This window comes from Giraffa tippelskirchi, chromosome 4, assembly GCF_054371585.1.
Source record: "Giraffa tippelskirchi isolate mGirTip1 chromosome 4, T2T-mGirTip1v1.2.pri, whole genome shotgun sequence".
Lineage (NCBI taxonomy): Eukaryota > Metazoa > Chordata > Mammalia > Artiodactyla > Giraffidae > Giraffa > Giraffa tippelskirchi.
In genome coordinates, this window is record NC_137278.1 from 43540001 (window position 1) to 43562228 (window position 22228).

Below are 22228 nucleotides of genomic sequence, written 5' to 3' on the forward strand. Positions count from 1 at the left end.
CTATATATTTTATGTGCCTTACTGGTCTAAAGGGGATTACGTACATTAATCTTCTGTCAATTCTGTTACAGTATGAAATAAGAAATATATTTACATCTTGTGTCCTGGGTGTAGACATTCCAGCTTATACAGAGAATAAAAATCCGTAAATAAGACAAATTCTTACTCTCTATGTTATTAAAGCTTTTAGATTTCTTTTTATAAAAACTGATGTTCTTTTAAAATTATAAATGCAAAGTTACCTACTTCTTCTTCATAATAGAATAATATGTGTAATTAGGGAAAATTAAAATTTTAGCTTGATCTTAAGTTTAAAGCTTGATTCCTAGAAGCTAGCCATTTAAATGTAACACAACCGATACTCATAAACATATAAGCTTAATCTTACATATGTTTTTATGAGGAGACATATTTGGGACACACATATATACATGAAAACTATGAGGAAAGTTTCTATCAGAGATTATCAAAATGATATTTAGTGTTTTTTTATCAGGTGGATAGTAACTGCTTTTTTATCTGGAAAAGATCTAGTGATCTTATCTAAATCTGCTATAATTATCAGCACAGCAGACTACAGCCATTTAAGTCAGTATTTTCCAATTATCATCAAAAGTATAAAGTTGATGTCCCTTCATATCAACAAAATGCCTGTTAAAGGTTCAGTTTACTAAAGAGCAGTTTGCATTCTTCTGGTTCTTACCAAATAAGCCCTTAGGATTCACTATTAAGGACTAGTGAAAAAACTACAAAAAAAAGTTACTGTGTCTTTTTTTGATTACTGATCTTTATAGTTAATTAAGGACTGCCCAAACTGAAATTCCTTTCTCATATACACAGTTTTCTTTCGAAGAGTCAAATATTCCTGCAAACCTTTAAAGACAGATATTACAAACCTTTCAGAACTCGCTGCTAACTTGCAGTTTGATCCTGCTAAGTGAAGATAAAATTGAGGGCAAGAGGAGAAGGGGACGAAAGAGGATGAGATGGTTGGATGGCATCACCGACTCGATGGACATAGGTTTGGGTAGACTCCAGGAGTCGGTGACGGATAGGGAGGCCAGGCGTGCTGCGGTTCATGGGGTCTCAAAGACCAAAGTCAGTTGGACACGACTGAGCGACTGAACTGAACTGAAGTGAAGATGGGGTTCTGTGACTATTGTAATGGGTCACTCACTATGCTTGCATATTAAATATTAGGGAAAAAACTTCAAATATGGATTATAATAATGTTGTGATTTCTTGCTGATCTTTCGTTTAAAAAATATTGCAAGTACCCAACACATTCTTACATTACATAATTTATGATTGAAAAATGAACATATTTACAAATTCACTGACTGTTAAGTGATTAGACTAATTAAATTGAAGAATCATTCCCAATTCTCCTTTTAGACTTTCTATTTATAAAATAGATTTTATTCTCTCTTAAAACTTAAAGGTATAATTAAACCTATACAGCATCCTTTTTCTGTTAGGTTCATAGTGCTTCATATCCTAATAACACCTCCAAGGAGTGTGGGTAGCAGGATTGTCATTCCTTATTCTTAGAGTGTACTGATCCTAAACTTTAGTACACCAAATGCAAACATCTCTTTCAGCTAATATAATTACATGAGTATTACTAAATGTCATGGTGGATTTATAAAACATTTTTTTAAGCAACTATATTCTAATGTAAAGTAATAAGGAAAAGAGTCTGAAATAGATTAGCTTCTTAAATTCTATTTATGCATTTCTCGAGAAAAAAGTGGGAGAATTGAGTAATAAAGAAAAATAATAAAAAAGGAAATATTTTCTTGAAAAAAAGCTATTACGTTTTTCTCAGAATTTAAGTTTAAATATATAATCAAGGAAGCTCTTTTGGCTATATAATGGCTAGACTACTGCATCTGTCAAAACTGTGAGTTAAACTTTGAAAACAAATTATTTTAAGTATATATGGAAAATAATGCACAAAGCAAATATCACACCTGAAATTTATATTAGTAAAATGTAACATACAAAAATCTTCATAGGGCAAAAGAAATAGAAAGCAAAGAAATATAAATCACAGAGCTCAGAGCAATGAAATCTGTCTCCTACAGAAAAACGATTTCAGGAAACACCTGAAACAGGTTAAACAAATGTTTAAAGCACAGAGATACAAATGACTAACATAAACTACTACTTTCCCTATAAAGACCTAAATGCATTATGCATTATGTACTTGTAGCACATTCTCATTAAAACATGCAATGGTAGTCTTGACAAAAATTAAGAAAAATTATAAGGTTTACAGTATCTACATTTGTGAGTTCCCTTTTAAGAGAAATTATAGCTCAAATATTTCCCAAAGTAGAGTTTGTACGTGAGGATCTATGTGGTAATATTACCAAGAGTTATCCTCAGTGTCTTAGAAGCTATTTCCCAGCCTGCCAAACTAAAGCTACTAATTTATATGAAGGAATGTTTGGTTAGAGTGATGTGATTCAAAGCAGAGGTGGAAGCTAACCTCTCCTGAGTGAAGTGAAGTGAAGTGAAAGTTGCTCAGTCGTGTCCGACTCTTTGCAACCCCATGGACTATTCAGTCCATGGAATTCTCCAGGCCAGAATACTGGAGTGGGTAGCCTTTCCTTTCTCCAGGGGACCTTCCCAACCCAGGAATGGAACCCAGGTCTTCCGCACTGCAGGCAGATTCTTTACTAGCTGAGCCACAAGGGAAGCCCAATCTCTACTGAGAGAGATTCTATGGGAAGAGTAGGTAGTGTCAGACTTTGGTGTGTCCATACCATAACAAGAAAGGAAGGTATCACAATATAGGAATCAAGAATAGGAAGAAGTGAATGATATAGGGAACCCTGAGTCTATCAGTGGCAAATGTCGTATCTGTAACCAATTTGAGACAGGAGAACCTTTTAACTTTCTCTGACCAATGATAACCAGTTCTGCTCTCAAGACCTTCTGAGAGTCAGTCTTTTCCCCTGTTTACCAAGAAACTCCTTACGGGAACCCCAATTTTTCATATTTAAGTTCATGTTTTTATTAGTTGACATTCAGAAGATATGATAGACTGTCACTATTCCCTCCCTTCATTTTTCATCAAACAAACACTGACTTAATATTTGGTGCTGACAATACACAGTTCTTATACTTTAAATAACTCACAGTTGAGGGGAAGAAAGAGATAATTATATAATAACATGGGATAAATGTGGCAGTAGTGATATGTACAATACAATAGAAAAAGATACAGGAAGAAGAATTTCTTTGCTGCTAGGGGCCTTTGACAGAGGTACTCACAGAAGTGATTTTCTTAACAAGGGAAGAAAGGCATTTCAAGGAGAACAGCAAATGCTTGATACAGGAACGAAAAAGCATGATGCCATATTCTGTCTAAGCAACTTAGCAGAGCTAGACTGTAGAGCGAAAAATGGGAGAGAGGTGAGAAATGAGGCTAGAAAGGGAGGGGATAGGATTTGCAGGAATTTTATATGAGGCCATGTTGAATAGTCTGGAAGATTATTACTCTTGGGTAGGTAGGAGTTACCAGAAAGCATCTGAGCCTTCATATACTCAAATTAGTACTTAAACTACTTCCCAGTTCTTTATGTTTCGTAAGCCTGCCTTTCCTTAAAAGTATATCTTTGCTTTCAATCCTTTAACACTTCTCTGAATCCTCTGTAAATTCTCTCTCTCTCAGCCCAGAACTAGATACAAACTAGATACCTCTAAAGGGGATAAGTTTTACTCAGTACATGGACACTGCCCCATACAATTATGCTTCTATTTAGGTACTTTAACATCAATTATTAAAATAGCTCTACTCATTCTTCCTGGTATTCATCAGCAGATCCTAGGTTAGTTGTATAGAAACAAAGTTTAGAAGGATAAAAGAAATTGCTGAAGAAGTCCTAAATCTACAGTCTCTTAAGAGTAAGTAACTTTTTCACACAACTCTTGAAGATTTAAGGTTAGTGTCTCATTTATTCAAGACTTGGGGTCACTTCAGGGTACTACTAACTTTTCTTTTTAACTCTCAGGAACTCTCAGTTAAACTAAGATCACAAAAAGCAGTGAGTCCCTGTAGGTATCAATATATATATATCTCCCTGCCAGCATCTAGACTCTTAGTACCAAAGTATACATTATAAAGGACAAGATTATAATGAATTTAAAAATAAGAGCATGGTAAATTAAGGCACAAATTAAAGAGCATAAGGAAGTGAAAATAGTAGCAATCAGTTCACTAAATTAGATGCCAGATTTTTCTATTTTTAGTTAGACCTGCTTTTTATTTACCAGAAGTCTTTTGATCTCTTCAGATTGAAAAGGATGCTGACACTAAAGTAGGGATGGCATTAGTCATGGTTCCCTTACCCACTCCACCGTGGACACCAATTAATTTGAATGTCACAGAGGAGAAAAAAAAAAAAAAAACTTGCCTCCATATCACAAATGGAAAAACAGATTTAGAAACATTAAGTAATTTCTACTTTTAGTATCACTTAACTCATACTCAGTTGCTCCAGAGACGAAATTTGGTATTTTTCCTTTTAATTTTGTCAGCCAAGTTGGCCACACTAGTTTTCCAAAATATGGACAGCACTGCTAAATAATTTCAATTGATACGTATAAGAGCTACCAGCAATGACAAAGTGATTAAATTAAGAAAACTGTCATGTCACTGGAAAAGATATCAACCTGATTATCAAGTTGTATACTAAACTGAAAATCTGAAAAGCTATGGCAAGGTTTAATTTCTTTTGTAAAATTGGACTTACTTGATATTTTACATTTTATTTCTTAAATAATTTCCATATTTCCTATAAGGCCCACAGAGTAACAAATGTCAAAACTAGAGCAATAGTCCCAGGATGTACTATTGAGTTCATGGAACTGATGTTCTTCACAGCACATCAATATAGGGCTTGACTTATTTGAAAAATGAACAATAGTAGAATGTGCAAGAAAGTTTTAAAAGTGAGCTTAAGGGCTTCCCTGATGGTCCAGTGGTTAAGACTTCGCCCTCCAAAGCAGGGGGTGCGAGTTTGATCTCTGGTCAGGGAATTAAGATACCAAATGTCTCATAGCCAAAAAATCAAAATATAAAACAGAAGCAATATTGTAACAAATTCAATAAAGACTTTTAAAATGGTCTGTACACACACACACACCTTTAAAAAAAAGAATAGTATTTTTTTAAAAAAATAAAATAAGCTCAAATTATAACTGAGAAGAGGCTACGACAATATTTCCCATGCCACATGCTCATCTTACAATGTGACTTTGACCCATTGAGTGGTGAGGTCTACCTCTCTGCTACTTAAACCTGAGTGTGGCTTTGTATCTCCTCAGGCTAACAGTATGGTAAAGGGACTTTTAAAGCTAGAACATGAGAAGGGAATAGCTATCCACTCCAATATTTTTGCTTGGAGAATTCCATGGACACAGGAGTCTGGCAGGCTACAGTCCATGGGGTCGCAAAGAGTCGGACTTGGCTGAATAACTGACACTTTCACTTTCATAAGCAGGTGTAAGAGAGTCCACCTATTCTCTTAGGACACTTGCTGTTAGACTCAGCCACCATGCTGTGAGAAAGCCCAAACGAGCCCAAGTAAAGAGATCATGTGGAAATGCCAAATACCGGTTCTGGCTGAAAACTAGCCCCTGAAATCGTGCAACAGAAATAAACCATTCCCTCAGTGTCCCATCCTAATGCCTAACTTATAGAATCTATGGGCATAATAAAATGGTTATTTTATGCCAATAAGGTTTCCAATGTTTTATAATGCAGCAAAAGATAACCTGAAAGAGGAAGGGGAGGGAAAGTATTCTTGGGACTGTTTGAAACACAGTTTCATAAGCAAAATAGGGTAAAATTTTGGTTAAGTGGGAAAAATTGCAAAAAAGTGACCAAATGTCTTCTCAATATAAACAGAATTGATAGTATTGAATTCACTATTTACTTCACACTTAGACACAAACAAATATCATCAACTGTAAAAGTGAACAGTTCTTTCTACATCTCTCTTCTTAAAACACCCACCTCCACACACTCCTGAGAGATGCTGAAACACAACACTAATTTAAATGGAACAGCTTTATGATCAAGTACATTTGGACGTTGGGCTGGAAGAAACACAAGCTGGAATCAAGATTGCCGGGAGAAATATCAATAACCTCAGATATGCAGATGACACCACCCTTATGGCAGAAAGTGAAGAAGAACTAAAGAGCCGCTTGATGAAAGTGAAAGAGGAGAGTGAAAAAGTTGGCTTAAAGCTCAACATTCAGAAAACTAAGATCATGGCATCTGGTCCCATCACTTCAAGGGAAACAGATGGGGAAACAGTGTCAGACTTTATTTTTTTGGGCTCCAAAATCACTGCTGATGGTGACTGCAGCCATGAAATTAAAAGACGCCTACTTCTTGGAAGGAAGGTTATGACCAACCTAGATAGCATATTTAAAAGCAGAGACATTACTTTGCCAACAAAGGTCTATCTAGTCAAGGCTATCTATGGTTTTTCCAGTGGTCATGTATGGATGTGAGAGTTGGACGGTGAAGAAAGCTGAGCGCCGAAGAAATGATGCTTTTGAACTGTGGTGCTGGAGAAGACTCTTGAGAGTTCCTTGGACTGCAAGGAGATCCAACCAGTCCATCCTAAAGGAGATCAGTCCTGGGTGTTCATTGGAAGGAGTGATGTTGAAGCTGAAACTCCAATACTGTGGCCACCTCATGAGAAGAGTTGACTCATTGGAAAAGATCCTGATGCTGGGAAGGATTGGGGGCACGAGGAGAAGTGGATGACAGAGGATGAGGTGGTTGGATGGCATCACCGACTTGATGGACATGGGTTTGGGTAAACTCCAGGAGCTGGTGATGGACAGGAAGGCCTGGCATGCTGCAATTCATGGGGTTGCAAAGAGTGGGACACGACTGAGTGACTGAACTGACTGACTGACATTTGTATATGCTAAGAAAACAATCTAATAAAAATATCCTTTTTGGATACCCCAAATTTCCCTAATTTAAAATATTTATCTAAACATGTCATTTTTAAAACAGAAAGAATAAAGGGAAAAATTCCATAAGCCATTTGTTATATTATCCCTTAGGGATAAATATTATTAATATTTTGATCACTTTCCTTCCTGAACTTTTCAACGCATAGATAAAAACAGTCTTTCAAAATAGGTTTTATATGCCATATGCTATTTTAGCTCTTTCTTTCTTTGTAAAAAATGACACTGTGAACATTGTTCTATGTCCTTTCAATATTCTTTCAGAACATTATTAAAATAATTTTCAATGGCTACATACTAATTTTCAATGGCTACATACATATATAGTATATATATTTGTTGTAATTTATTTGATCATTCTTCCATCTTGAGCAATTGCCATTTTGTAACTTTCACTATTATAAATAACATGTGATGAAAACTTGCATATTAATCTCTGTCAGTGGGATTACTGAGTAAAATAGAATGAGCATTTCTTGAAGAAGTCAATTTGCTTTTCAGAAGGGTGTGGCAAGTTACATGCTACCAGGAGTATTAAGAGTATCTTGACTTGATGAGACATCACTACCATCATGTTTCTTAAAATCCAAGTTACAGGGCATCCCTGGTGGCTCAGTGGTAAAGAATCCGCCTGCCAATGCAGGAGACACAGGTTCGATAACTGATCTGGGAAGATACCGCATGCTGCGGAGCCACTAAGCTGGTGAGCCACAACTCATGGGCTTACAGCCCATGCTCTAGAGTCTAGGAGCTGCAACTACTGAAGACCTCTCACCCTAGAGCCGGTGCTCCACTACAAAAGAAGCCACCCCAATTAGAAGCCGATGCATTGCAATGAAGAGTAGCCCCCTTCACCCGCAGCTAAAGAAAAACCCTCACAGTAAGGAAGACCCAACACAGTCAAAAATAAATAAATAAATAAGTCAAAAAAAATCCAAGTTACTGATTTTACAGGTACAGTAATATATCACAGACATAGAATAAGCAATATTTCAGTAATTAACTTCTGATGTTGAATTCATAGTAATATAATTTAGCTAAAAGTTTGTTCTACTTGGGATATTTTAAGTGTAAGCAAAATTACTGGTGCCTTAAAAAGAAGAGATGAGCAATAAAATATTTGTTGAAAGTTTAAAACAATAAATGAATAAACTGAATGAAAGACTAAACAGCTTTAAAAGTCAGGATACTTGAATTTTAAGCCTAGTTTGCCACTGTTTGCAACCCTAGGTAATTTTAAACCCCCTTTCCTAACTCATTTTTCTCTACAGTGGATACAACAATAATATCTATTCCTACTTCACAAGGATTTCAGAAAATAAACAAGAAAGAAATAAAACATAATGCTTTAAAAACATAATCTCTAAAGTCAAACTGTCTAGGTTCCATTCTTGGCTCTGTCACTTATTAGCTGTATAACCATGGGCAACTGAATTTGTTTGTGCATCAGTTTTCTCAACTATCAAACAGAGATTATATTTAACACATATAATTGTTGTGGAGATTATATGAGAAAATCCATGTGAAAGCACTTTGAATCCTGCTTGACACACAGTAAGTGCTCAGTAAACATTAGATGACAATTATTAATATATGTAAAATTTATACATAGGTAAAATAATAGCTTTTTAAAATCTACTTGGCAAACAGATCATTTAAATCTCAGGTACTCTAAATTTAAAATCAACATACTTCAAAATATAGAGCCATAAATTTTCCATAATTTTTAGAACCTGAAACAACTATGAAACAAAGCTTATCACAAATACAGTAACAACAAAATAAGTTAGTTTTTGAAGAGAGTATTCTTTCTCTGGCTCTTCACTTAACTGGATCCTTCTCACCCATCAAGTCTTACTTCAAATGTCCCCTCTAAAAGTCACTCCTACATACTCAAATTATCCTCTACTATGTCTACTAAATCAGTCATTTTCACACTCTGTAGTTAATTTATTTATTCATCATTCTCTGTCTCTTCTCACCAAAATGCAAATTCCATGAGGGAGGAATCTTTGTCTTTTGGCCACACCTTGTGGCATGTAGGGTCTTAAGTTCCCTGACCAGGGACTGAGCTTGCAACTCCTGCAGTGGAAGCGTGGAGTCTTAACCACTGGACTACCAGGGAAGACCCGAAGCTTAGTCTTTTCTATCGCTACACTCAGTTCCAACTCAATAAATGTCTTACTGAACCAACAAATTGATATAACAGATGGTTAGGCACTGAAAGAATTGGTACAAAAGCTACAAAATTTCTTCCTTAGAAAGAATGGCCATCTAAATTAGTGTTTCTCAAACATTTTTATCGTGACACACAATTAAAAATACATCGTGTACCAAGATCCAGTAAGCACACATACCCACGTAACTAAAATAAGTCACACAAAAATACTATGATGTGTGTTAAATTCTGGTATTTTCCCATTTCATTTAAATATTCTATTCTTTTTCATTGAAAATAAAACTGTGGCCCACTATATTGATTTTATATCACATTACTGTGTAAAGATTCAAAGTCTGTATATTGTACAGTGTAGAAATATAGCCAGTATTTCACAAAAACTTTAAATGCAGCATAATCTATAAAATATTGAATTACTATGTTGTATATCTGAAGCTAATATAATATTATAAATCAACTATACTTCACTTAAAGAAAAAAATAACAATAAAGAAAGTAAAAAAGAAGAAAAGTATGAAAAACGGTGATCAAGCTCAGAGGTTATTAAGCTGGTATCTGAAAAGAGTTACAAAAGCAACACAATGGGGCAAAGATCATCTTTTCAACAAATGGTGCTAGATCAACTGGATATGCACATGCAAAAAAATAAATCTAGACACAGACATTATGCCTTTCACAAGAATTAACTCAAAATGGATCACAGACCTAAATGTAAAACATAATTCTATAAAACTCCTAGAAGATAACATAAAACCTAAATGACCCTGAGTATGGTGATACCTTTTTAGATATAACACCAAAGGTGTGATTCATGATAGAGATAATAGATAAACTGGATTTCATTAAAATTTATAATTTCTACTCTGTGAAAGACAATGTAGAAAGAATGAGAAGACAAGCCACAGCCATGGATAAAATATTTGCAAAGATATATCTAATAAAAGACTGTTATCCAAAAGAAACAAAGAACTCTTGAAACTCAATAGTAAGAAAACAAATAACCTGCTAAAAAACAAATCAATGACCTTAACAGACATCTCTCCAAAGAAGATTTCCAGATGGCATATAAGCATATGAAAAGGTGCTCCATATTATACATTCTCAGCAAATGCAAATCAAACCAACGAGATACTACTACACACCTATTAGAATGGCCAAAATCTGGAACACTGACAGTACCCAAAGTTAAACACAAGAATTCTCATTTATTGCTGGTAGGAAAGAAAAATGGTATAGCTACTTCGGAAGACAGTTTGGTGTCTTTTTGTTTTTCGTCTTTGTTACTTATAAAAGTAAACACATTCTTGCCATAAGATCCAGCAAATGTGCTCCTTGAAATGTACCCAAAGGAGTTGAGAACTTGAGGTCATATAAAAACCTGCTTTGTAGATGATTAAAGGAGCTTTATTCCTGATTACAACCAAGATGTCTAGCAGTAAGTGAATGGAAAAATAAACTGTGGTACATCTAGACAGTGGAATATTATTCAGCATTAAAAAGAAATGAGCTATCAAACCATGAAGACACATGGAGGAACCTTAAATGCATATTACTAAGTGAAAAGAAGCCATATCAGAAAAGGTAATATACTATGGTTCCAAATACCACCATTCTGTAAAAGGCAAAATTATGAAGACAATAAAATTATCAGGCTCTCAGAGGATGAGAATGGGGAGAGAGATGAATAGGTGAAATGCAAAGGATTCCTAGGGCAGTGAAAATTCTCTGTATGACATTATAAAGATGGATAGATGTTATTATGCATTTGTCTAAACTCACAGACTGTATAACAGTAAGAGTGAACCTAATGTAAGCTATAGACTTTGGGTAATAATGATGTGTCAATGTAGGTTTATCAGTTTTAACAAATATACCACCCTGGCAGGGAGTATTATTAAGAAGGAAGGTTATTCATGTATGGGTACAGAGCGTATAGGGGAAAACTCTATACCTTCCCTTCAATTCTGCTGTGAACTTAAAACTGCTCTAAAAAAATCTTAATTAAGAAAAAAGGGAAAATGCAGTTTTATGTATATGTAAAATTGGGGGTAGGGCAGGGTTATCATAATTTTCAGATTCATGAAGAGGTTCTTGTCTCCCTAAATCTAAGGCTTTTATTACTATATATTCATTATTATCTGTGAGGCACTACATAAAAATATGTATAAAAATATGGCTTAACACAGGAATGGTAGTCTATGATAGAAAAGAAGATTGACTCTGGAGTCTGATAAAGTCTCAGGATCAAATCATGAATTCATCATACACTGACTACAACCTTACATAAATTATCTTACCTATCAGCCTCAGTTTTCTTACCTAAAAGGAGTTTGAATATCTACTTCAAGAGGTTAGGTAAAATAGAATTATGTAAAACATCCACTATAGTGCCTAGAATATATGCTAAATATTTCAATAAATGGTAGGCATCATTATTATACTCTAATATTTTCAAAAAAGTTAACTTCCATAGACAAAACACCATCTTAAACAAAGTACACCTAAATTATAAAATTAAATTAACATAAAACAGATTATTCATATATATGTGGAAATTATAATTCAGGATCTTATTTTTTCTCATAGCTAATACTGCTGTGCAGGAATAATTACAAACTGCTCCTGCAAGTATGAATTTATCAGTTCAATAAAAGTAACAAGTACCCATAGAATACATAGTCTGTGGAAAAAGAATTTTTTAGAAATATAGATAAGTTACTCTTATTTATACCCCCATGATTACAATGAACAATGTATTATTTTTAACCAATGTTCCTCACATCACTTAGCTGCCTGTTGCAGAGTGGTATGGCTGCGTTGGTATGCTGCTTATTCCCTGCCTTTAAAGCTGCATCTCTTCTTGCTTGCTCAAGCAGAACTCTTGCTCTTTCTTTGAGTTCTTCTTGCCTGGATAACATTCGATGCTTAAAAACAAAGATACAGAATTAGAAGCCAAAACAAACAAAACCCCTCAAACCCATGTATTCCACTTTTGCAAACTAATCAACGGTTACACAATTCATCAAAATAATACAGGTCAGGAATAAGACTGTATCAATTGTTTTGTGAGATTACCTGTAGAAAATATTAATGCTGATTAGAAACTGTATCTTTCTAATGGGTTAATTAAAATTATATTTTTATTAGAACATAGTCTCACAAGGCATAAGGTCCATACACATATTATATGCATCGTTAATCACAGTATGCCCTTCATGGATCACAGCCTGGTTGTGGCGAGGGTCTTGCCTAACTCAGTGAAGCTATGAGCCATGCCACCCAGGGCCACCCAAGATGAATGGGTCACAGTGAAGAGGTCTGACAAAACATGATCCAATGGAGAAGGAAATTGCAACTCATCCCAGTATTCTTGCCTGAAGAGCCCCATGTACAGTATGAAAAGGCAAAAAGATATGATGCTGGAAGATGAGCCCCCAGGTGGGAAGGTGTCCAATTTAATAAAAGCAGAGGGAAATTACTAATAGCTCCAGGAAGAATGAAGTAGCTGGGCCAAAGAGGGAAAAACACTCAGCTGTGGATGTGTCTGGCGGTGAAAGTAAAGTCTGATGCTGTAAAGAATAATACTGCATAAGAATCTGGAATGGTAGGTCCACGAATCAAGGTCAGTTGGAATGGGACATGGTCAAACAGGAGATGGCCAAACAAGAGATGGCAAGAGTGAACATGGACATCTTAAGAATCAGTGAAAAAAATGGATGGGAATGGAAGAATTAAATTCAGACGACCATTATATGTACTACTGTGGGCAAGAACACTTTAGAAAAAGTGGGATAGGCCTCACAGTCAACAAAAGAGACTGAAATGAAGGACTTGGTTGTAACCTCAAAATGAGAGAATGATCTTGATTCATTTCCAAGGCAAATCATTCAACATGATAGTAATCGAAGTCTATGCCCAACCACTGATGGTGAAGAAACTGAAGTTGAATAGTTCTATGCAGACCTATAAGACCTTCTAGAACTAACACACAGAAAAAGAGGTCGTTTTCATCATAAGGGATTGGAATGCAAAAGTAGGAAATCAGGAGATATCTGGAATAACAGGCAAGTTTGGCCTTGGAGTAGAAAATGAAGCAGGGCAAAGGCTAATAGAATTTTTGTCAAGAGAACACAGTGGTCATAGCAAACATCATTTTCCAACAACCCAAGAGACGACTCCACACATGGACATCACCAGAGAGTCAACAATGAAATCAGATTGATCATGTTCTTTGCAGCTGAAGATGGAGAAGTTCTACACAGTCAGTAAAAACAAGACCTGGAGCTGACTGTAGCTCAGATTGTGAGCTCCTTATTGCAAAATTCAGCAAGTAGGGAAAATAACTAGGCCATTCAGGTATGACCTAAATCAAATCACTTATGATTATCCAGTGGAGGTGACACACAGATTCAAGGGATTAGATTTGGTAGACAAGGTGCCTGAAGAACTATAGATGGAGGTTCATAACACTGCACAGGAGGCAGTGACCACAACCATTCCAAAAAAAAAAAAGAAATGCATGAAGGCAAAGTGGTTGTCTGAGGAGGCTTTAAAAATATCTAGGAAATAAGTGAAGTGAAAGGCAAGGGAGAAGGGAAAGATATACCCATCTAAAGGCAGTGTTCCAGAGAACAGTAAGGAGAGATAAGAAGGCGTTCTTCAATGAACAATGCAAAGAAATAGAGGAAAACAACAGAATGTGAAAGACTAACGATTTCCTTAAGAAAACTGGAGATACCAAGGGAACATTTCATGCAAGGATGGGCATGGTAAAGGATAGAAATGATAAAGATCTAACAGAAACAGAAGAGATTAAGAAGAAGTGGCAGGAATACACATAAGAACTATACAAAAAAGGTCTTAGTGACCTAGATAACCACAATGGTGTGGTCACTCTACTAGAGCCGAACATCCTGGAGTGTGAAGTCAAGTGGGCCTCAGGAAGCATTACTATGAACAAACCTAGTAGAGGTGACAGAATTCTAGCTGAGTTATTTCAAATCCTAAAAGATGATGTTGAAGTGCTGCAGTCAATAAGCCAGCAAATTTGGAAAACTCAGCAATGACCAGAAAACTGGAAAAGGTCAGTTTTCATTCTAATCCCAAAGAAAGGCAATGCCAAAGAACATTCAAATTACTGTACAATAGTACTCATTTCACATGCTAGCAAGGTTATAGTCAAAATCCTTAAGATAGGCTTCAGCAGTACGTGAAAGGAGAACTTCCAGATGTACTGGTTTTCAGAGAGGCAGATGAACCAGAGATCAAACTGCTAACAATCGCTGGATCACGGAGAAGGCAAAGGATTTCCAAAAAAACATCTAATTCTGCTTCCCTGACTATGCCAAAGCCTTTGACTATGTGGATCACAACAAACTGTGGAAAATTCTTAAGAGGTGGGAGTACCAGACCACCTTATCTGTTTCCCGAGAAACTTGTATACGGGTCAAGAAGCAACAGTTAGAACTGGATATGGAAAAACTGGTTTCAAGCCGGGAAAGAAGTATGACAAGTCTGTAATATTGCCACCTACTTATTTAACTTCTATGCAGAGTACATCATGTGAAATGCTGAGCTGGATTAATCACAAGCTAGAATCAAGATTGCTGGGAGAAATAGCAACAAGCGTAGATATGCAGATGATACCACTCTAATGGTAGAAAGTGAAGAGGAACTAAAGAGTCTCTTGATGAGGGTGAAAGAGGAGAGTGAAAAAGCTGGCTTAAAACTCAACATTCAGAAAACTAAGATAATGGGCCTGGTCCCATCACTTCATGGCAAATAGAAGGGGAAAAAGTGGAAGCATTGACAGATTTTATTTTCTTGGGCTCCAAAATCACTGCAGATGGTGACTGCAGCCATGAAATTAAAAGATGCTTGCTCCTTGGAAGGAATGCTATGACCAACCTAGACAGCATATTAAAAAGCAGAGACATCACTTTGCTGACAAAAGTCCATATAGTCAAAGCTATGGTTTTTGTAGCAGCCATGTATGGAAATGAGAGTTGGATCATAAAGAAGGCTGAGTGCTGAAGAATTGATGCTTTTGAATTCTGGTGCTGGAAAAGACTCTTTGAGAGTCCTGTGGACTGCAAGGAGATCAAACCAGTCAATCTTAAAGGAAATGAACCCTAAATATTCTTTGGAAGAACTACTGCTAAAGCTGAAGCTCCAAAACTTTGGCCACCTGATGTGAAAAGCTGACTCACTGGAGAAGACCCTGATGCTGGGGAAGATTGAAAGCAAAAGGTGAAGGGGGTGGCAGAGGATGAGATGGTTAGATAGCATCATTGATTCAATGGACACGGATTTGAGCAAATTCCGGGAGACTGTGGACGACAGTGGAGCCTGGTATGCTGCAATCCATGGGGTCACAACGAGTAGGACATGACTTAGCAACTGAACAACAAATCACAGTATAATCTGGAAAAGACAGTTTTTAAAGTTCCCAGTTTTATTTTTATACTTGTATATAACTGATAACAAGATGTCTTCCAAATTTGGATACTGAGAGATTTTAAATACCTATGGCAGCAGTTTTGTTTTCTTTTTCTATTTATTTTTTAACTGGAGCATACTTGCTTTACAGTGTTATGCAGCAGTTCTTTAAATTCTTGATAATGAAATGTTTATAGAAAATGCAAAGCTATCACATTTTTAAAATTTTTTTTTTATTGAAATATAATTGATTTACAGAATTTTTTTGTTTTCGGTCAAACCTCAACATGAATCAGCTATAGGTATACATATATCCCCTCCCTTTTGAAACTCCCTCCCATCTCCCTCCCCATCCTACCCTTCTAGGTTGCTACAGAGCCCCTGTTTGAGTTTCCTGAGCTATAGAGCAAATCTCCGTTGGCTATCTATTTTACATACGGTAATGTAAGTTTCCATGTTACTCTTTCCATACATCTCACCCTCTTCTCCCCTCTCCCCATGTCCATTAAGTCTATTCTCTATGTCTGTTTCTCCATTGCTGCCCTGTAAATAAATTCTTAAGAATCATTTTTCTAGATTCCGTATATGTGCGTTAGAATACGATATTTATCTTTCTCTTTCTGACTCACTTCACTCTGTATAAGAAGTTCTAGGTTCATCCACCTCATCAGAACTGACTCAAATGTGTTTCTTTTTATGGCTGAGCAATGTTTCATTGTGTATATGTACCACAACTTCTTTATCCATTCATCCATCGATGGGCATCTAGGTTGCTTCCATGTTCTAGCTATTGTAAATAGTGCTGCAATGAACACTGGGATACATGTGTCTTTTTCAACCCTGGTTTCCTCAGGGTATATGCCTAGGAGTGGGATTGCTGGGTCATATGGAAGTTTTATTCCTAGTTTTTTAAGGAATCTCCATACCATCTTCCATAGTGGTTGTATCAATTTACATTCCCACCAACAGTGGAAGAGTGTTCCCTTTTCTCCACACCCTCTCCAGCATTTATTGTTTGTAGACTTTTTGATGATGGCCATTCTGACCGGTGTGAGATGATATCTCATTGTGGTTTTGATTTGCATTTCTCTAATAATGAACAATGTTGAGCATTTTTTCATGTGTTTTCTTCTTTGGAGAAATATCTGTTTGTCTTCTTTGGAGAAATATCTGTTTAGGTCTTTTTCCCTCTTTTTGATTGGGTTGTTTGTTTTCCTGGTATTGAGTTATGTGAGCTGCTTATATATTTTGGAAATTAATCCTTTGTCAGTTGTTTCATTTGCTATCAATTTTCCCCATTCCAAGGACTGTCTTTTCACCTTGCTTATAGTTTCCTGTGCCGTGCAAAAGCTTTTAAGTTTAGTCAGGTCCCATTTATTTACTTTTGTTTTTATTTCCATTACTCTAGGAGGTGGGTCATAGAGGATCTCGCTTTGATTTATGTCATCAAGTGTTCTGCCTATGTTTTAAGAGTTTTATAATTTCTGGTCTTACATTTAGGTGCTTAATCCATTTTGAGTTTATCTTTGTGTATGGTGTTAGGAAGTGTTTTAATTTCATTATTTTACATGTAGCTGTCCAGTTTTCCCAGCACCATTTATTGAAGAGGCTGTCTTCTCTCCATTGTATATTCTTGCCGCCTTTGTCAAAAATAAGGTACTCATAGGTGCATGGGTTTATTTCTGGGCTTTCTATCTTGTTCCACTGGCCACTGAAATTGAAGCTGTGATCAAACTTCTCCCAAAAAACAGGACCAGATGGCTTCACATGAGAATTCTATCAAACATTTAGAGAAGAGCTAATGCCTATCCTCTACAACTCTTTCAAAACACTGCAGAAGAAGGAACACTTCCAAATTCATTCTGCAAGGCCACCATCACCCTGATACCAAAACCAGACAAAGACAACACAAAAAAAGAAAACTGCAAGCCAATATCACTGATGAACATCGATGCAAAAATCCTCAACAAAATTTTAGCAAACAGAATTCAGTAACACATCAAAAAGCTCATATACCATGATCAAGTTGGGTTTATTCCAGGAATGCAAGGATTCTTCAATATATGCAAATCAATCAATGTGATACATCATATTAACAAATTGAAAGATAAAAACCATATGATCATCTCAATCGATACAGAAAAAGCCTTTGACAAAATTCAGCACCCATTTATGATTAAAACTCTTCAAAAAGTAGGCATAGAAGGAAACTACTCAACATAGTAAAGGCCGTATATGATAAGCCTACAGCAAACATTATTCTCAATGGTGAGAAACTGAAAGCATTCCCCCTAAGATCAGGAACAAGACAAAGGTGTCCACTTTCACCACTATTATCCAACATAGTTCTGGAAGTCCTAGCAGTGAATTCCTTACAGTAAATACTATAAGGTTCAATCTGTGCCATATGTCCCTCATGGGGAGAAATTTGTACGTACTGGGGTTTTTAACTGGAAGTAATGATGGGACTGAAAATGTCAATTGCAATGCAACTAAAATATTTGAAGAAAATGCTATAGATGGGAAATATTTTAGTTTGGCATTATACATCTCAAGAATGACATTCTTACTAAATGGAATACTGAAATATGACTTATTCTGTAACATATTGTTTTTATAGGTTAATAACATTTTGATTTGAAAAGCTGCCATTCTGTATTCTTAAATCTTGAAATTGGGATTTATTTATAGGCTTAAAATATAAAGTGAAAAGCAGGTCTATTTCAGTTTTTTCTACAATGGGAAATTATACTTCATCTTAAGTCATTTGTAAAGTGTTCTATGAGTACAAAAAAAATCCCATGGACAGAGGAGCCTGGTAAGCTATAATCCATGGGGTCCCAAGAGTTGGACATGACTTAGTGACTAAACCACCACATGAACACAAAGAGAAACAAAAAAAGAATAATTATTCACTACATTTATGTATTCATCATTGTCACTTACCTGGACTGTTTTTGCAGAATGATCTGCATGATTTAAGGTGGGTCTATCAGCATCTGAATCGGACTCTGTCTGCCTCAGGGAAGTACGTTTTTTCTTTGCAAGGTCTGCATCTCTATTGTACAGGTATCCAAGTTTAGAAGTGGGAGATAAACTTGGTTTTTTGACAGGTGATTCAGGATCTGATCTGCATTCTAAGGGTCTGGAATTATCTAATTTTTCTTGCTCCAAAGTACCACTGATGTCTAGATTCTGAAGCTTTTGCTTATCTGTCTCCTCGAAAATAAAGGGCGGAGACACATCTTTCTTCTTATCACTGACGTATAAGTCACTTAATTCTAAAGTCTCTGTTTTCAATAGTCTCTTCTTGCCTGACGAAACTTGTGCGTGGTTTGAATCTGTATTGTAACATATTCCAGGGTCATCGGATCCTGAAGTCCTTCCCGAGCTCTGCTGGGACTTCTGGGGTTCTGTGTCACTTTTAGTCCTGCGACAGTGCGGAGAAGCTGTGTTTGGACTGAGGTGATCATCAGGAGTCTGATGTTCACTTTCTGACTCTCCAACCCCACTATCATTTACAAATACAGAGTCGTCCTGGGATGTGAAGTCAACCGCTCCACTGGGAGGCTGCTGCAGTGGAGGCTCCCGTTTCAGGTCACTAAGCTCTGCATAGAATTTTTCCTGGTCAACAGAACTATTTGTATCTGTTTCATAGTTTCCAACTTTGTACGTGCTTTTACTGCTGTTTTCTTCTATTTGAACAACATTTAGTTCTTGGCCACTGAAATGTGCCCTTATTTGATAGAGATAGGTCATAACAGTCAGTTTGTCAGGAATTGCTAATAAAACCATATCAGAAGGTTCCAGTAGTCGGGAAATTCCAATGCTGGCAAACCCATCATATGCCTTCAGAGGAAAGAAAAACAGAAGATATATTGAAGAGTAAGACAATCCATACATTTTAATTTTTTGGAAGAAACTTAAAACGTCACCACTAGCCTATACATTTTAAAAACAGCAGAAACAGCAAAATAATAGATGTTAACTAGACTTGTTGTGGTGAGCATTTCATAGTGTATATTTATATTATTATGTGGTACACTTGAAATTGATGTAATGTTATACGGTGATGATATCTCAAAAAAAGTTTAAAGAGAACAAGCAAAAATGAGAGTTAAAAATTAAAAATAAAACCTTAGAATTGATTTTTGTGATAAAAAACTAAAGTATAAGGAAATAATAAATCATCTGGAGCTTTATTATTCCTATCAACCTCTTTTCAGTGATCATGTAATTGCAGTGATTTGTGACGATAAAGTATGGGTTGATATTCCAAAAGAACTAACTCTTAGATTGCCTGGTATAAAATACAAATAACTGCTATTTAAGTCTAGAAACATAGAAACATTTTTTAAATGCCCAATTAAGATTATTTCATGATGAGAAGAGTGACTGCATTTTCACTCTAACCATTTTGGAAAGAATGAAATGTTTTGAGTAGGACAACCTAGTTTAGAATGTGAGGCTGCATTGTGTTACTTTTGTTAGCCTTTAAATGACTGTGGCACATCAGGTTTTTCTAGTTTTGAAGAATCAAAGCTGTTTCTCAATTTACAATTAATTATTACTATGCTGAACTAACTCTTGAAAACAACATTGTGTTGCTAGGAAGCACTAAAAATACGGCTAAACACTGAGATATACTCTTGGAAAAAGTAAGGACCTTCTAGCTATATTCTTGCTTTGGGATATAAAATGTCTAGTCTTTGTAACAACCTAGATATAGGATAATAATTCAAAGTTTTTCTAAAAAGAAAGCTTAGGAAATTATGTAATAACTCAGAAGGCATTAGTCTTTTGAACGTACACGGTAAAGTGCATTTCTACCTCTGAATTTAATCCTTGTATTGTATTCTTCCTATAGTTTAATAAATGTTATGGAATAAGCAAGACAGAAAAGGAAAAATAAATTGTTATATTAAAACCTCTTCAATTTTCACAGCACTATATTTTATAATATAGATACCTTAAAATATTGACTCAAGAGAATGGCTCAGTTGGTATGCATGTTTGGGCTTGTTCGTTATTTTACATGTTTTAGGAAAATTAAAGTCATTTTCTTCCTCATGTGTCCTGACAACTTGATTGACAGACATCAATTGCAGACCATCAGGAAAAGCACCACAGGCAGTATTCTAAACACTTCCCAATTATCTAAAACACTCACATACTGGTTAAGATCAGATGTCACAGGTAAATACCTTGTTTATTCAGCACTTTTTACAGACCTGGGAAAATGATTTGCTTCCTTGTGGGGAATCTCCTGCTGGTGTTTTGCTTCATGTGGCAATTCATTTTATGCACACTAATTGCACTTAAAAAAACATTTCAAAACAAACCAGGTTTCTTGTAAGTGAGGTCAGGACTTTATAAAGGAATTTTGACCTCTTCTGCAATGGTCAATCATCTACTGTCTTAGCTGTTGGTGTGTAGAGAAAAAAAGGTCGTACACAGAAAATTGTCTTATTCGTTGTTAAATGTTATTTAATTGGTAAGCAGTCACTGCCAGTTATGTCATGCATCTGCCTGCATGGAACTTAAGACACAAGCATTGTTTCTTGTCCTGTTTTAAGTCCAATTAAGGGCAGATGGGGTTATCGGGAAGAACCATGTGAAGTTGGAAATAAATCTGCAGGTAGCAACTGATACTCAATGTAGATATCAGGTAAGAAGTTGCAAAGTGATGAAAAGGAAAGTATAACAACAATTATGTAATGAATTGTGCAATGAATAGGATCAACTAAATTAAAATTCTTTCAAAAAGCTATAATTATCTGCCCTTTAAGATTTGAGAAAAAATTTTTATGGCATATACTTCTCTTTGTAGTAATATGTAAATCCAAGGTATGGTCATCATTATTAAGTTTCTGAAAAAAATAACATAAAGAAGTATAACTTATGCCCTAATGAGATTCCTCATACTCTTTAAAAATATATAACTAGGTAAAATAAAAACTGTTTTTCAAAATTTTAAGCAGTAACTTGAAAGCTTCACTTTATAAAAAATAATAATGGTTTCTTTTATAATGGTCTTATCTGCATTTAAATGAGTTTATTCAAATGCAAGAAAATGCAGGTAAAGAACTGTCTTATTTTAGGAAACAGTTGACTCTTGTATCCACGGGGATTGCTTCCAACACCCCCTGCAGATACCACAATCTGGGGATGCTCAAGTCCCTGATGTAAAATGGTGGAGTATAGTTAGCCTTCTGTATCTGAGGATTCCACATTCACAGATCCAGTGGGCCAACCATATAAGTTAACTGATGAAAAACAAGGCATTTGGCTTTAATAGACACAAGTTCTTCAAAATCATATAAGAAATACTTCATGACATTGACTTATTTTGAAGCATGATTTCTATAAAGAAAATTATACTGACTTTTAAAGATTATCTTTTCTGGTAGCATATTTCAATTTAAAAAGCTGTTTTCAAATGTATTTCTCTAAGGCCAGCATCATGTATTTGCAAATAAACAAGAATTTTTTTTAATGGAAATATAAATTTTTGGCTTTAGAGAGCAATAAAAGTTAAAAAAAATTGATTTAAATTATTATCTGTTGATTGAACTTCTATCAAGTTTCCCTTTATAGTCTTTT

General features: G+C 35.6%; 1 protein-coding gene across 50 annotated transcripts in view; it reads right to left on the reverse strand.

Annotated features, from left to right (window-relative positions):
- EHBP1 (EH domain binding protein 1) overlaps nucleotides 1-22228 on the reverse strand; it is a 392290-nt gene that overhangs the window by 74302 nt on the left and 295760 nt on the right. For all 50 annotated transcript variants that reach the window (XR_014081759.1, XR_014081760.1, XR_014081758.1 and 47 more), the window contains 2 exons: nucleotides 18572-19474; nucleotides 11968-12111 (listed from right to left, as the gene is read on the reverse strand). Coding sequence is in view for 47 of the 50 variants with exons in the window: in XM_081588433.1 (XP_081444559.1) it covers nucleotides 11968-12111; nucleotides 18572-19474 (1047 nt within the window). In the remaining 3 variants the exon portion in view is untranslated. The remainder of the gene's footprint in view (nucleotides 1-11967; nucleotides 12112-18571; nucleotides 19475-22228) is intronic.